The 16,299-nt window shown below is 39.6% G+C and overlaps 1 protein-coding gene across 1 annotated transcript in view; it reads left to right on the top strand.

Moving 5' to 3' along the window:
* ADAM18 (ADAM metallopeptidase domain 18) overlaps window positions 1-12,636 on the top strand; it is a 77,991-nt gene extending 65,355 nt beyond the window's left edge. Inside the window, exons 19-20 of the mRNA XM_014453660.1 lie at window positions 5,587-5,746; window positions 12,499-12,636. Coding sequence (XP_014309146.1) covers window positions 5,587-5,746; window positions 12,499-12,607 — 269 coding nt within the window. The 3' untranslated portion in view covers window positions 12,608-12,636. The remainder of the gene's footprint in view (window positions 1-5,586; window positions 5,747-12,498) is intronic.
* The last annotated feature ends 3,663 nt before the right edge of the window (window positions 12,637-16,299 follow it).

Here is a 16,299-nt window from a genome sequence, read left to right as displayed (position 1 = left end):
GTGCTGGAGACAACCGATCCCTCTCTCTCTCTCTCTCTCTCTCTCTGTCCCCTATTCCCTTCCTTCCACTCTCTCTTAAAAAGCAATTTGGGGGGGAAGGGGAATATGCTCAGGTGAGGATTAACAAAACAAAACAAAAAAGAAAGATGACCCAAATAAAATCAGAAACAAGAGATATAACAACTGACAACACAGATATACAAAGGAGTGTAAAAAATATCCTATATAGTCCTGACCGGTTTGGCTCAGTGGATAGAGCATCCGCCTGCGGACTGAAGGGTCCCAGGTTTGATTCCGGTCAAGGGCATGTACCTTGGTTGCGGGCACATCCCCAGTAGGGAGCGTGCAGGAGGCAGCTGATCGATGTTCCTCTCTCATCAATGTTTCTAACTCTCTATCCCTCTCCCTTCCTCTCTGTAAAAAATCAATAAAACATGTTTTAAAAAAATATCCTATATAATAAAAGGGCAATATGCAAATCGACCCAGTACAGGATGACCAGTTGCTATGACACGCACTGACCAGCAAGGGGCAGACGCTCAATGCAGAAACTGCCCCTTGGTGGTCAGTGCGCTCCCACAGGGAGAAAGCCGCTCAGCCACAAGCTGGGCTGACTGCAGCACTAAGGATGTCCAACTGTGGCTTAGGCCTGCTCCGCGGACCTAAGCCATCAGTTGGACATCCCCCGAGGGCTTTCGGACTGGTAAAGGGTGCAGGCCAGCTGAGGGGACCTCCGCTCCCCCTCCATGCACCGGGCCTCTAATCCTATCTAATAATAGAGAAACATGGTAATTAACCGTAACTTCGCTACCCTTCCCATTGGCTAATCAGCGAGATATGCAAATTAACTGCCAACCAAGATGGCGGCCAGCAGCCACACAGCTGAAGCAAACATGAGGCTTGCTTGCTCCATTGACACAGAAAGCCAAGGTTCCCCGCCTGCCGCAGCCCAGCTCTGAGCTCCAGATGCAACAATGTTGCAATTATAGAAGCTAAACAAACACAGAAACCTGCTTTCAGCTGCCAGCGGGCTCCGAGCTTAGAGTGCCAGTGATGGCAACAGAGTTTCAATTATAGAAGCTAAACAAACCCAGATACCTGCTTTCAGCCAGCCACAGCCTCAGAGCTGGAGCTGGCTCTCAGCTCCAGTGATAGCTATAGAAGGTAAATAAATCCCAGAATAAAAAAAAAAGAAAAAAAAAAGAGGCTGGGAGCTTCAGTCGCCCACCAGCCTCAGCCCCTCACCCAGACTGGCCAGGCACCCCAGTGGGGACCCCTACCCTGAAGGGGGTGTGACCAGCTGCAAACAGCCATCAGCCCATCATCCAGGCTGGCCAGGCACCCAAGCGGGACCCCCACCCTGATCCGGATCACCCTTCAGGGCAAACCAGCCGGCCCCCACCCGTGTACCAGGCCTCTATCCTATATAGTAAAAGGGTAATATGCAAACTGACCCTAACAGCAAAATGACTGGGAATGACTGGTCACTATGACACACACTGACCACCAGGGGGCAGATGCTCAATGCAGGAGCTGCCCTCTGGTGGTCAGTGTGCTCTCACAGCAGGGAGCTCTGCTCAGCCACAAGCCGGGCTGATGGCTGCCAGTACAGTGGTGGTGGTGGGAGCCTCTCCTGCCTCCTCAGCAGCGCTAAGGATGTCCAACTACAACTTAGGTCTGCTCCCTAACTGGGCATCCCCTGAGGGCTGCCGGGCTGCCAGAGGGATATCTGATTGCCATCTTAGGCCCAATCCCCCGGGTAGCAGGCCTAAGCCAGCAAGTGGTCACCCCCGAGGGGTCCCAGACTGCAAGAGGGCACAGGCCAGGCTGAGGGACCCCCTACCCCCGAGTGCACAAATTTTTGTGCACTGGGCCTCTAGTCTACACTAATAAAAGAGAAACATGCAAATTGGTGTCACTTCACTACGCCCACCAGCCAATCAGAGCAACTATGCAAATTAACCCAACAAAGATGTAGGTTAATTTGCATACGCAGCCACGGAGTGAAGACTGAAGGCTCCGGCTGGAGTGAAGACTGAAGAGGCTTGGCTTCTCCACTTCACCCAACCAAATGCCTGAGTCCCAGGTGCTGGAGGAAAACCAGTACCAGCAGCCAGGGGAAGGAAGGCCTATTGAGCGAACCTTCGTGCAACAGGCTTCTAGTATGTTATAAACAACTATATGCCAAAAAATTGGACAATCTGGATAAAGTGGATAAATTCCTAGAAACCCAGTTTTCCAAAACTGAATCAGAAAAATCTGAATATCTGAATGAACAATTACAACTAATGAAATTGAAGCAGTAATCAAAACACTCCCAGCAAACAAAAGTCCTGGACAGGATGGCTTCATGGATGGGTTTTACCCAAACATTCAAAGGGGAATTAACAACTATCTTTTTCAAACTGTTCCAAAAATTTCAGGAGGAAAGATTTCCAAGCTCATTCTATGAGGTCAGTCAGCATTATCCTAATTCCAAAACCAGATAAAGACACTATAAGGAAATAAAATTATAGGCTAATATCCCTTTTTCACACGATGCTAAAATCCTCAACAAAATATTGGAAAACCTTATCCAGTAATACATTAAAAACTCATGCACTATGATCAAGTGATATTTATTCCTGGGATGCAAGATTGGTACAATAGTTGCATATCAATAAACATGATACCCCATAAAAAAGTATGAAAGTCACATGATTGTATTAATAGATGCAGAAAAAGCATTTGATAAAATCCAGCACCCATTTATAATAAAAAACTCTTGGCAAAGTATGAATAAAGGAAACATACCTCAACACAATACCACCCATATAAAACAAACGCACAGTGAACATCATACTCAATGGGCAAAAATAAAAGCATTTCCCTTAAAATTCAGAATAAGACAGCGATGTCTGCTTTTACCACTCTTATTCAACATACTACTGGAAGTTCTAGCCACAGCAATCAAACAAGAAGAAATAAAAGGCATCTAAGGTAGAAAGAAAGAAGTAAAACTGTAATTATTTGCAGGTGACATAATACTATACACAGAAAACCCTAATAACTACAACAGAAAACGAGAACTGATAAATTTAGTAAAGTAGCAGAATCCCATATAATAAAAGGCTAATTAATATACAAATAGACCAAATGGCAGAACAACTGAATAACCGAACAACTGGTCACTATGATGTGTGCTGATTACCAGGAGGCATGTGCAGAACATGGCAGGCGTTGGCTGTGGTGGGATGGTGGAGCAGGTAAGTGGGGGTGCCAGACCAAGGCAGGGTGCCAGCCGCTGTCATTGGAGCGAGCCTCTGGTGATTACTGAGAAATATTTGCTCCACATGTTGCAGTTCCACCTGGCGCTCCCACCCACTGCCAGTGCCCTGCTACAGCCCTGCTTGCACCTGCTGCCGGTACTGGAGCTGCTGCTTGCACCCATTGCCAGCACCTGCCCTGCTCGCACCAGCAGCCAATGCTGGAGCCACCGCTCGCACCTGCTGCTGGTGCCCGGCACAGGTCCCGAGCACTTGGGATCATCAGCATGTGTGAGTGGCGGCTGCTGGACCTGATCACCCATGAGGGCTTCTCCACCTCCCCCTGCTCCTGAGGGGCAATCTGGGCAGCAGCTGCCGCTAACACCTGCTGTTGGCACCGGCCCCAATCACTCAGCACCTTTAGTGGGTGCAAGTGGGGCCAGCGCTGTCAGTGCATGGGAACGACAGCAGTGGGAGTGGGGCTGCCAGCAGACAGGGCACCAGGGGCCATGGCAAAAGGGGCTGGGCGGGGGCGCAGAGGATGATGGGTTGAGACCAGCCCCTGTGCCTACCGCAGCCTCCCGGCCCACAGTTCCTTTCAAGGTTCATGAATTCATGCACTGGACCCCTACTACAAAATAAACATTCAGAAGTTCCCCAATTCAATACACCGATATTGAACTATCAGAAAGAGGAACTAAGGAACCAATCTCATTTATAATTGTAACAAAAAAAATAAAGTATCTAGCAATAAATTTAACCAAGAAGATATAAAAAAACCTTTATTAGAAAATTATGATACTGAAGAAATTGAAGAAGATATAAATAAGTGAAAGCATATACCATGTTCATGGAGAGAAAGATTTAACATTATTAAAATGTCCATACTATCTAAAGCAATACCCAAGTTGGAGGAATCATGCTAGCTAATATAAAACTATAATAAGAGGCCATAGTAATTGAAACAGAATGGGATTGGCATAAAAACAGACATGTAGATCAATAAAATAGAAAAGAGAGCCCAGAGATAAACCCATTACTTTATGATTAATTAATATTTGACAAAGGAGGCAATGATATACAATAGGGTAAAGACAATCTATTCAATAAATAGTGTTGGGAAAATTGGACAGATACATGCAAAAAATGAAACTAGACCACCAACTTACACCATACACAAAATTAAACTCAAAATGGACAAAAGACTTAAACATAAGGCGGGAAACCATAAAAATACTAGAGGAATCCACAGGCAGCAAAATCTCAGATATATGCCGATGCAATTTCTTCACCGATATAGCTCCTATGGCATTGGACACTAAAGAGAAAATAAACAAATGGGACTACATCAAAATAAAAAGATTTTGCACAGCAAAAGAAACCATCAACAAAACAACAAGAAAGCCCACCACATGGGAGAACATATTTACCAATGTTATCACCAATACTTCAATTTTTTTAAGTGTAAGAAATAGTAAAAGGGTATAATATGTTTTGCAGAATGTTAATCAGAGAAAAAATACATACACATATTACATATAGCTATCTAGACATAGATATAGATACAAAGATAAGTGTAAATAAGAATTTTATTTATATGCATAAAATATAAATACTAAGTGGAGAAACACAAGTCCTTTAAAAATCGTTTTCACTAAGGAGAGAAACCATGTGACTTGGCAAGTGAGGAGGATAGGGTTTTTAAATTTTTTTTAATATTTATTTATTTTTAAATTGACTTCAGAGAGGAAGGGAGAAGAAGAGAGAGAGAGAGACATTAGTGATGAGAGAGAATCACTGATCATCTGCCTCCTGCACACCCCACATTGGGGATCGAGTCCCCCATCGAGGCATGTGCCCTGACCAGGAATTGAACCTTGACCTCTTGGTTCATAGGTCAATGCTCAAGCACTGAGCCATGCCCACCAGGTGAGGATAGGTGTTTTTTTGTTTGGTGGGTTTTTTTTACAAAACATTTCTTTTTATATTTGTAATGTAAGCCTTACTAATGTATTACCTTTTAAGGTAGAAATGTCATAAATAAGTTGAATGTAGTAAGCAATACTCAAAACATGTCCACAGTGGCAGAATAATTAAACAAATATGCATAAAATACAAGTAAGAAATATATTTTTAAAATTATCATTGTAATTTTAGTTTGTGACTTAAATGTTCTTTTATTTTCTCTATATGATCTTGCAAGGTATTACAATTTTAATTGTAATATATATGTATATATATGTGTGTGTGTGCATATTGCATATATATTTAAAGTGAAAGGAATATAAATGTATTTAAATATTCACTGCATGTCTACTGATCTCTTATGTTTTATTTCTAGCTATAGTTGTTATTAAAAAGGACTACAATGCACATCAGGACAACTGGCGTTTTCTTAGTTTCTTCCTTGTTTTTCCTTTTTTTTTATTTTCCATCCTTGTAATCATGAAGCTAAGTGAAACTAGGAAACTCTGCAACAAAACGAACCCAGAATTTGAAGGGTAAATATTATTATACAAATAATTTATTATCATAAATTGTACAGGTCATTGACTAGTGTCATACATTTATATTATATTATAAAAAATTGTTATAGTTTACCTAAGTATCTGTTATTTTTAAAAATATATAAATGTCATTTTTTTCTTTTTTTTTCTTTTTTTTATTATTTTTTTTATTGCTTAAAGCATTACAAAGGGTATTACATATGTGTCCTTTTTTCCCCCCGCCCTTGACAATACCCCGGCTTCCCCTACCCCCCAGTGTCTTATGTCCATTGGTTATGCTCATATGCATGCATACAAGTCCTTCGGTTGATCTCTTACCCCCCTCCCTCCTGCCCCCAAATCCCCCCCGGCCTTCCCGCTGCAGTTTGACAATCTGTGTGAGGCAGCTCTGCCTCTGTATCTATTATTGTTCAAAAGTTTATAATGGTCTCTATTATCCATGAATGAGTGAGATCATGTGGTATTTTTCCTTCATTGACTGGCTTATTTCACTTAGCATAATGCTCTCCAGCTCCATCCATGCCGTTGCAAATTGTAAGAGTTCCTTCTTTTTTACAGCAGCAAAGTATTCCATCGTGTAGATGTACCACAGTTTTCTAATCCATTCATCTACTGATGGGCACTTAGGCTGTTTCTAAATGTCATTTTTATAATTTTAGTTTTCTATAGTTTATTGTTAGCATATGTATATATATATATATATCTTTTTTAACACATTTTGTTTTATTGCTTAAAGTATTACAAAGAGTAGTACATATGTCTCCTTTTTCTTCCCCCTTGACCTTCCCCCAGCCTCCCCTACCCTCTGCCCCCCAGTGTCTTACATATATAGCTCTTTTGATATATATTAAAAGAGGGATACAAATAAGTTAAGATTTTGAAACCAAATGAGGAACCAAAAGAACATTTTATGAGAAAGTGAATTACATTTCTCAGAAATTTGTTTCATTAATAATGTATTATAATCTATCCACCTTTCTATTTGTTATCAAGTAACACTTTCTCAGTCTTGAGAACTGATCATGACATAGCCTTTTATTGTAAGTGACACAGGGGCATCAAATACTTTCTATGTTAAATAACTTTCTATTTAAGAAAGAAATAGTCAATTTACAATCTCTGAAATTATTAACATTATATCTCATGCACATCTACATGTTTTAAGATAAAACCATAGGCAGTTTCACTTTTTTACCTAGGTTACTAATTTTTGCTTACAGTAATTCCACAAGTTTGGATATTTCAAAGAACTCATAAGACTCCATAAAGCATACTCACCTAAGGATTCTATTATAAAACTAAAATGCATTATTGGCAAAACAGAGTTTTAGACATGTCGTTCACTTTACATATAAAACATTTTGTTGGTTCTCCACATGGGTTCAAAAAGTCACTGTATATGTTATAATTATTTTTGTTTGAGCAGTTAATTATTTTTGTAACAGCTGTCTTAAAATATATAATTTATATGTCATGCAATTCACTAATTTAGGTGTACAATGAAACAATCTTACTTTATTCATCAAGTCATGTAATTATCACCACAATCAATTTTAGAACATTTTTTAGAACATTCTCATCACCCTAAAAAGAAATTTCGTACTCATTAGAAGTTACTCCCAGTGGTTATCAGGGACTAGAGATTGGAGAAATTGGGAAGATGTTGGTCTAAGGGTACAAATTTCCAGTTACAAAATCAATAAGTTCTGGGGATCTAATATATAGCACAGTGATTAAAGATAGTAAAAGTTGAAATTATGCAACTATTTGACAAAAACACAAAAATTTTTTGTTGATCTAGGACTATACTCACATGAGAACAAATCATGAACCACAAAGAAAATTTAGATTTGGTCAAATGAAAGACATTTGAACTGAAAAGTAACCTTTAAAGAGGATAAAAAGACAAACTATGGTCTAGTAGGATGTATTTGTAAGTCATATAGTTATAAATATATATATTTTTAAATTCAAACCCCAAACTTAAACAAAGCAGTAAAAAATGGGCAAAGACAAAAACATGGAATAGACTGAAGGAATATATATAGATAGCAAACAAGCACATTACAATATGTGACCAACATATTGACATAATATGTTGACATATTGAGATAATGACATAATGAGTCACTGCATAAAGACAAATTAAAACCACAATGACATATCACATTTCTCCTAACAGAATGATCTAGATAAAAAATAGTGATTATAGCAAATCCTGATAAGAATGCAGAGAACGTGATAACTCACATATTGCTGTAAAAAATGCAAATGTATAGATACTCTGGCAATCAACTTGTGAGTTCTTATCATACAACCCAGCAATTTCACTCTTGTGTATTTATCCCTGACACAGAAAATTTAGGTTTACACACAAACCAGTACATGAACATTCTTAGCAATGTTATTTGTAATAGCTACAAACTGGAAATTACCCAAGTACTCTTTTGAAGGATGAATGATGAAGCAAACTATGGAACTGTTTCCAGTCCTCATCATTCCTATCTCATCATCACCAGATTATTAGAAGTTATCTTTCTAAGACACAAAATATCATGACTTATTTACACTTAAATCTCTTGAGAGTCATGTAAAGATGGCTCACCTCCTCCCTTGACCACGTCAAAATAACAATTAAATTATAGAACAATCAACCTGGAGAGCCATCTGGAAACTATCTGAACAGAAGTCCTATAACTAAAAATGAAAAGAAGCAGCCACAATGAGAATGGTAGGAGGAACAAATACTCAAAATGGGCTGTCCCAACACCACCAGTGCCAGGAAGAAGAGCCTACATCATCTAGATGTGAAAATCTGTGGGGAATCCACATGCCTATGTGAGACTAAAGACTGCTGGGAAACACAGGAGCCCTCTTAAAGGGCTTGCACTCAGACTCTTATGTGCATGCACTCAGCGTGGGCTTCAGCAGAGGGACAGTGACTCAAGGGGCCACCAAAATCATACAGGAGAAGTTGAGTTGTGTGGCTTCAGGGTGAGGGCTGGAGGGATCACCTCCATTGCCACTGTGTTGAGTCCTCCTCCCACATGGCCAAATCTTGATTTGCCTTAACCTGTTGAAATCCTCCTGCTCCACCTTAAAACTCCCTACCACCATGCCTCACTCAACTCTCACACCACCCAATAACCTTTCAGCAGCAGGCATCCAGCCTTGGCCATCTCCATAGGCTGTCTTTAAAAACCCTTAAAGTTCCACAGGCCCCAGGCAGGAGACAGCTGGTCTCAGTGCACCCTATAACTTATGTTAAGTGACCTCAGGCTCAATACTTGCACCATATCTGAATTTGCATTCACCTGATGAATACCATTTCCCCCACTCTAGTGACTTCCAAAAGCACTGCCTGACCCAACTTGTGATCCACCAAGAATCTGACAGCTCCAAGTCTTATGGACACTAGGCAGGCAATGGCTAACCTTGGGGGCCCTTGCCTTTTGCTGACCTGCTTCAGTCCCAGTACTTGCAACAACCAGTCTTGGTTCTCACTGTGGCATCTCCAACATGCATCCAGATCCAGCACAGGCAGCTATCAACTATAGATCACTTTGTAGGTACTAACTGGTAGCCTCAGGTTGGTCAATGGCAATGTCTGACATCGTCCTATCCCAGAGCCCCTCCTCAGATGCCCTAGAACCAACATACCCATTGCCCGACTTCAACCCACAACAGAGCACAACACAATCATATCCACAATCTGCAAAACCCCAGGGTGGTCTAAGTGGACACCAGACTCCACTGTGGAAAATGCCACTCTGAGGTCATCCACGCACAGCAGCTCATACGCTGTGGTCATGGCCAATTTCAGCAGCCAGTCAGCCTGAAGGTGAATCTGACCTACTTTTGTGCTCATAGCAATTAAGGCTCAAATATAAAAGGAGAGCACACAACGTACACAGGGAACGCTCCTGGAGCATCTGACTCAGGTGATCAGGGAGATGGCATTACTGGGCCTCACAAGACACCTACCACGTAAGGCCATCATGTCATGACTGAGAGACATAGCACATCTATCTAATACACAAAAACAAACACAGAGATATAACCAAAATGAGGAGACAAAGATACATGTCTCAAATGAAAGAACAAAAGAAAAAAAAAAGAACTAAACAAAATGTAGGTAAGCAATTTACCAGATACATAATTCAAAACATTGGTTATAAGGATGTTCAAGGAACTTAGGAGAAGAATTGATGAACTCAGTGAGAACTTTAACAGACAGTATGCATAAGAAAGGACATAGGAACCATAAAAAAAGAATGAGAAATGAAGAGTACAATATCTGAAATGAAGAATACAATAAAAGGACTCAACAGCAGATTAAATGATGTAGAGGATGAAATCAGCAATTTGGAAGGCAAAGTAGCAGAAAACACCTAATCATAACAGCAAAAAGGAAAAAGAATGAAAAAGTTGAGGATAGTTTCAGGGACTTCTGGGACAACATCAAGCATACCAACTTTTGCATCATAGGGGGAGCAGAAGGAGAAAAGAGAGAGGAAGAGATTAAGTCACAGACCATCCAACCTCAGAGGGAAGGCGGGGAGGAGAGGAGTGAGAGATCAACCAAAGGACTTGTATGCATGCATATAAGCATAACCCATGGACACAGACAGTAGGGGGTTGAGGGTGTTGGGAGGGGGGTGGGAATGACTGGGGAAAGCTCAATGGGGGAAAAAGAAGACATATGTAATACTTTAAACAATAAAGAATTATTTTAAAAAAGAAATATTGGCCCTAACCGGTTTGGCTCAGTGGCTAGAGCATCGGCCTGCGGACTCAAGGGTCCCAGGTTCGATTCCGGTCAAGGGCATGTACATTGGTTGCAGGCACATCCCCAGTAGGGAGTGTGCAGGAGGCAGCTGATCGATGTTTCTCTCTCATCGATGTTTCTAACTCTTTATCCCTCTCCCTTCCTCTCTGTAAAAAATCAATAAAATATATTTTTAAAAAAGAAGAAAAAAAAGAAATATTGACTAAAAATTTCCCTAACCTGATGAAACAAATAGAAATATAAGTCAAGGAAGTGCAGAGAGTCCCAAACAATATTAACACAAAGAAGCCCAGACCCAAGATACATCATAATTAAAATGGTAAAGGTTAAAGACAAAGAGAAAAACTTAAAAGCAGCAAGAGAAAGGCAGTTACCTATAAGGCAACTCCCATATGACTGTCAGCTGATTTCTAAATAAAAACTTTGCAGGCTAAAAGAGACTGACAAAAAATATTCAAATGATGAAAAGCAAGGACCTATGACCAAGGATATTCTAGAAAGCAAGGTAGTACTTTAAAATTGAAAGTGAGATAAAGAGCTTCCTAAACAAGAAAAAAATTAAAGGAGTTCATCACCTCTAAACCATATTACAAGAAATATTAAAGGGACTTCTTTAAGAAGAAGGGGGAAAGGAATGTAAATATGAATAATAAAATGCCAACAACTACATGCCTATCAATAATCACTTTAAAAGAAATGGATTAGCCCTAACCGGTTTAACTCAGTGGCTAGAGCGTCGGCCTGCAGACTGAAAGGTCACAGGTTCGATTCCGGTCAAGGGCATGTACCTAGGTTGCATGCACATCCCCAGTAGGGGGTGTGCAGGAGGCAGCTGGTCGATGTTTCTCTCTCATCGATGTTTCTAACTCTCTATCCCTCTCCCTTCCTCTCTGTAAAAAATCAATAAAAATATATTTTTTAAAAAAGAAATGGATTAAATGGTCCAATCAAAAGACATAGGGTAGCAGAATGAATAAGAAAACAAGACCCATACACATGCTATCTACAAGATAATTTAGGTCAAAAGACACATACTACTGAAAGTAATGGAATGGAAGAAGATATTTCATGAAAATGAAAACAAATAAAATAATGCTGAGGTAGCCATGCTTGTACAGACACAATAGAGTTTAAATCAAAGGCTATAATAAGAGACAAAAAGGACATTTATAATGATAAAGGCATTAATCCTTGTAAACATTTATATACCCAATATGAGAGCAACTAAATAAATAAAATATATATAGATGGACATGAAGAAAGATAAAAACAATAATAGACTCATAGTAAGAGACTTTAATACTCTATTGACATCAATGGATAGAATATTCAGACAGAAAATCAATAAGGAAACAGTAGCCTTAAATGACACATTAGATTAGATGTAGATTTAATTGGTATTTTTAGAGTATTATACACCAAAGCAACATGATATACATTATTTTCAGCTACACATAGAACATTTTCTATGATAGACCACATGATAGTCCACATAACTAGTCTCAATTAATGTAAGAAGATTAAAATCATATCAAGCATCTTTTTTTTACCATAATCATATGAAACTAGAAATCAATTGCAAGATTAAAACTGAAAAACACAAAAAATATGGGGGATAAAAAACATGCTACTAAATTATAAATAGGTTAGCAATGAGGTCAAGAAAGAATCATTAAAGTTGTAATTTTTTAGCTTCCTATTTATTATAAATCAATACTAAATAAAATACATATGCACATTTAATGTTTAATTGTTTATTAGGACTCCTTAGTTTTCTAAGAAAAAAAACTTGTTTGTAGTAATATTGATTTTTTATTTTTAGTTCTTGTGCTTGTATATGTATGTTTTGACCTGAGATTAAGCAGAAACCTGGCAATAGATGTGGCTAAAATAGGCAATTGTCCGCTACTAAACAAATCATGAATTTCTGTTCTGTTTCTTTTTTTGTTCACTACAGCAATTCAACCACTATACCGGAAAGCAATATTGTGGACTCATTATTGCCAAGAACTCCGCCGGTCAATGGCCAGCTTCCAGAAGAGAAAGTGACCCCTGAAGGCCTTTAAAATATCAGCTTGAGGGAAATAAAACTTATGGCAGGAGGCAGGCTTCCCTGTTCTCCCTTGTGTGAGCGCTGGTTGGTGTGGGGCCGACCTCCTTGTGACATCCTAAGGGGGTCAGGTAGCTCCATAAGGACAGTCGCACAGCAGTGTCCCTGGGCCAGTTGAGTGTTGCCTTTTGGGCTGGGAATCTTATCGTGTTTCAGAGCCACCTAGTTTCAGGTCAGGCTGCAGCTGGTGGGGCTGGTGGTTGGAGGGCTCAGAGCAGGCCTGGGGCAGTTGGCCCTCACTTACCTGAGTCTGCAGGGGCAGGAGAGGGCGCCCTGCTGCTGGGGCGGTGGGTCCCAGAGAGCCTGGTTGGGGTCCTGAGACCAGCACTTCCTCCCCCAGTCAGGGTTGAGGTCAGCGAGTCCCAGGTGTCTCTGGACAGTGATAGGGCAACACTCTCACATGAGAGGGGCCTCTTCCTGGAGTCGCACAATGTGTGTGTGTGTGTGTGTGTGTGTGTGTGTGTGTGTGTGTGTGTGTGTGGAATGCTCACACATTTCCTTCTGCAGACTCTTAAACATCACATCTGCAAATTACAGTGCCACAGAAGGTTGGGACCAATACCATTGATGGTGATGTTATAGAAATAGTTGCAATCAAGAAAATTTTCTCGACAGTCTCTTCAATAAATGGCCCTGGGAAATTTGGTGAGATACATGCAAAAAAAGAAACTAGATCACCAACTTACAACATACAAAAACAAACTCAAAATGGTTAAAGGACTTAAATGTAACACGGGAAACCATAAAAATCTTAGAACACTCTATAGGCAGCAGAATCTCAGACATATGTCGTAGCAACATCTTTACCGATACAGCTCCTAAGGCAATGGAAACTAAGGAGAAAATAAACAAATGGGACTACATCAAAATAAAAAGCTTCTGCACAGCAAAAGAAACCAACAACAAAACAACAAGAAAGCCCACTGCATGGGAGAACATATTTGCCAATGCTGTTTCAGATAAGAGTGTAATATCCAAAATTTACAGGGAACTCATACAACTTAACAAAAGGAAGATAAACAGACACTTTTCCCTAAGAGGACATATAGAAGGCCGAGAGACATGTGAAAACATGCTCAAAGTCACTAAACATCCAAGAGATGCAAATCAAAACAACAATGAGGTACCATCTCACACTTGTCAGAATGGCTATTATCAACAAATCCACAAATGACAAGTGCTGCCGAGGATGCGGAGAAAAAGGAACCCTTTTGCATTGCTGATGGGAATGCAGACTGGTGCAACCACTGTGGAAACAGTATGGAGTTCCCTCAGAAAATTAAAAATGGGACTCCCATTTGACCCAGTAATCCCACTTCTAGGGATATATCCCAAGAAACCAGAAGCACCAATCAGAAAGGATATATGCACCCCTATGTTCATAGCAGCACAATTTACCATAGGTAAGATTTGGAAACAGCCTAAGTGCCCATCAGCAGATGAGTGGATTAAAAAGCTGTGGTACGTCTACACAATGGAATACTATGCTGCTGTAAAATGAAGGAACTCATACCATTTGCAACAGCATGGATGCAACTGGAGAGCATTATGCTAAGTGAAATAAACCAGTTGGAGAAAGATAAATATCACATGATCTCACTCATATGTGGATATAATGATCAACATAAACTGATGAACAAAAATAGATCCAGAGACAAGGTAGCACTGAACAGACCATCAACCTCAGAGAGAAAGCAGGGGAGGGGGGTTAGAGATCAACCAAAGGACTTGTATGCATGCATATTAGCATGACCAATGGACACGGACACTGGGGCTGTGGAGGCTTGCCCTCATTAGTGGAAGTGGCTGGGGCGGGGAGGACGGTCCAATAGGGGGACAAAGGAGACAAATGTAATACTTTGAACAATAAAAAAAGAATTTTATTGCCTTAGCTGGTTTGCCTCAGTGGATAGTGCATCAGCCTGTGAACCAAAGGAAAATAAGATGATCATCTGAATAAAAGAACAAAAAAGTATTTGATAAAATTAAATACCCATTATGACAAAGGCATACAACAAGCTAGGAACAGGCAGTAACTACCTCCTAATAATAGAAGACAGGTGAACAAACCCATAGCTAATATCATACTCAATGGTGAGTGACAAGTTTACCTCTAAAATGGGAAAGAAGGCAAGAATGCCCATTTTGCCACTCTTATTCAACAGAGCCCTGGAACTTGTAGGCAGGGAAATTATGCAGAAAAAAATGAGGCATCCAAATTGAACAGGAAAAAGTAAATTATATCTTTTCACAGAGGGTATCATCCTATACATAGAAAACCCTAAATATTACACACACACACACACACACACACATACACACACACACACACAATCTGTTAGACCTAATAAATGGATTCAGAAAAATAGAAAGATACAAAATCAACACTCAAAAATACTACATTTCTATACATTTGACAGTGCACAATCCAGAAAGAAATACTACACTGCTGTAAAATGAAGGAACTCCTATCATTTGCAACATCATGGATGGACCTGAAGAGCATTATGCTAAGTGAAATGAGTCAGTCAGAGAAATATAAATATCGCATGATCTCACTCATTTGTGGAATATAATGAACAACATAAACTGATGAACAAAAACAGATCCAGAGACAGAGAAGCATCGAGCAGAACGTCAAACCTCAGAGGAAAGGTAGGGGAGGGTGGGGGAAAGGGGAGAGATCAAACAAAGGACTTGTATGCGTGCATAACCAATGGACACAGACACTAGGCAGGTGAGGTCACGGGCCGGGGAAGGGTGTGGGAGGACAATGGGGGGATAAGGACACACATGTAATACCTTAATAAAGAAAAAAAATAATAAAAAAAGAAAAACAATAAAATCTGCTGATTGATTAAAAAAAGGGGGGAGGACAATCTTTTCAGCAAATAGTGCAGCAAAAGCTGAATATTCATAATGCAAAAGAATAAAAATTAGACCTTTAACACCACATACAAAAATTAACCCAAAAGCAATAGAAGACATGAATGTAGAAAATAAATTACAAAGTCTTCAAAGAAAACAGAAAAAGAAACCTCCACAAAGTTGGTTGGGTTTGGTAATGATTTATTTTGGATATGACATCAAAGGCACAGATAACAAAAGAAAAACACAGACAAGTAGCACTTCATGAAAATTAAAAACTTTTGTGTATCAAGAGACCCTACAGAGTAAAAAGGCAACTCACACAATGAAAGAATATATTTGCAAATCACATATCTGTTTGCAAATCATAATCTTATATGGGATTAAAATTCTGATTATATAGAAACTGCTAAAATTCAACAACAAAAAGAACAACAAATAATCCGAGTCAAAATGTCCACGGGACTTGAACAAAACTTTCAACAAAGAGAAATATAAATGGCCACAAGGTATATGAAAAAGATATTCTGCATCAGTCATCATTGGAGAAATGCAAATCAAAAACCACAATGCCATACCACTCCATACCAATTAGGAAGGGTACTATTTAAAAAAAAACATAAAATATTAAGTGTTCATATGGATGTATAAGAATTGAAATATTTGTGCACAAAGAGTGTCAATATAAAATGTGCAGTCACTGTGAAAAAGTTACCCAAAAAAACTTAAAAAGAGAATTACCATATGGATGGACCAGTACAACCTGACTTCTGGGTATAC

Source organism: Myotis lucifugus, unplaced genomic scaffold (genome assembly GCF_000147115.1).
Source record: "Myotis lucifugus unplaced genomic scaffold, Myoluc2.0 scaffold_26, whole genome shotgun sequence".
Taxonomy (NCBI): Eukaryota; Metazoa; Chordata; class Mammalia; order Chiroptera; family Vespertilionidae; genus Myotis; species Myotis lucifugus.
The sequence above is the reverse complement of the archived record's forward strand: the minus strand, read 5'-3'. Positions and strand labels throughout refer to the sequence as shown.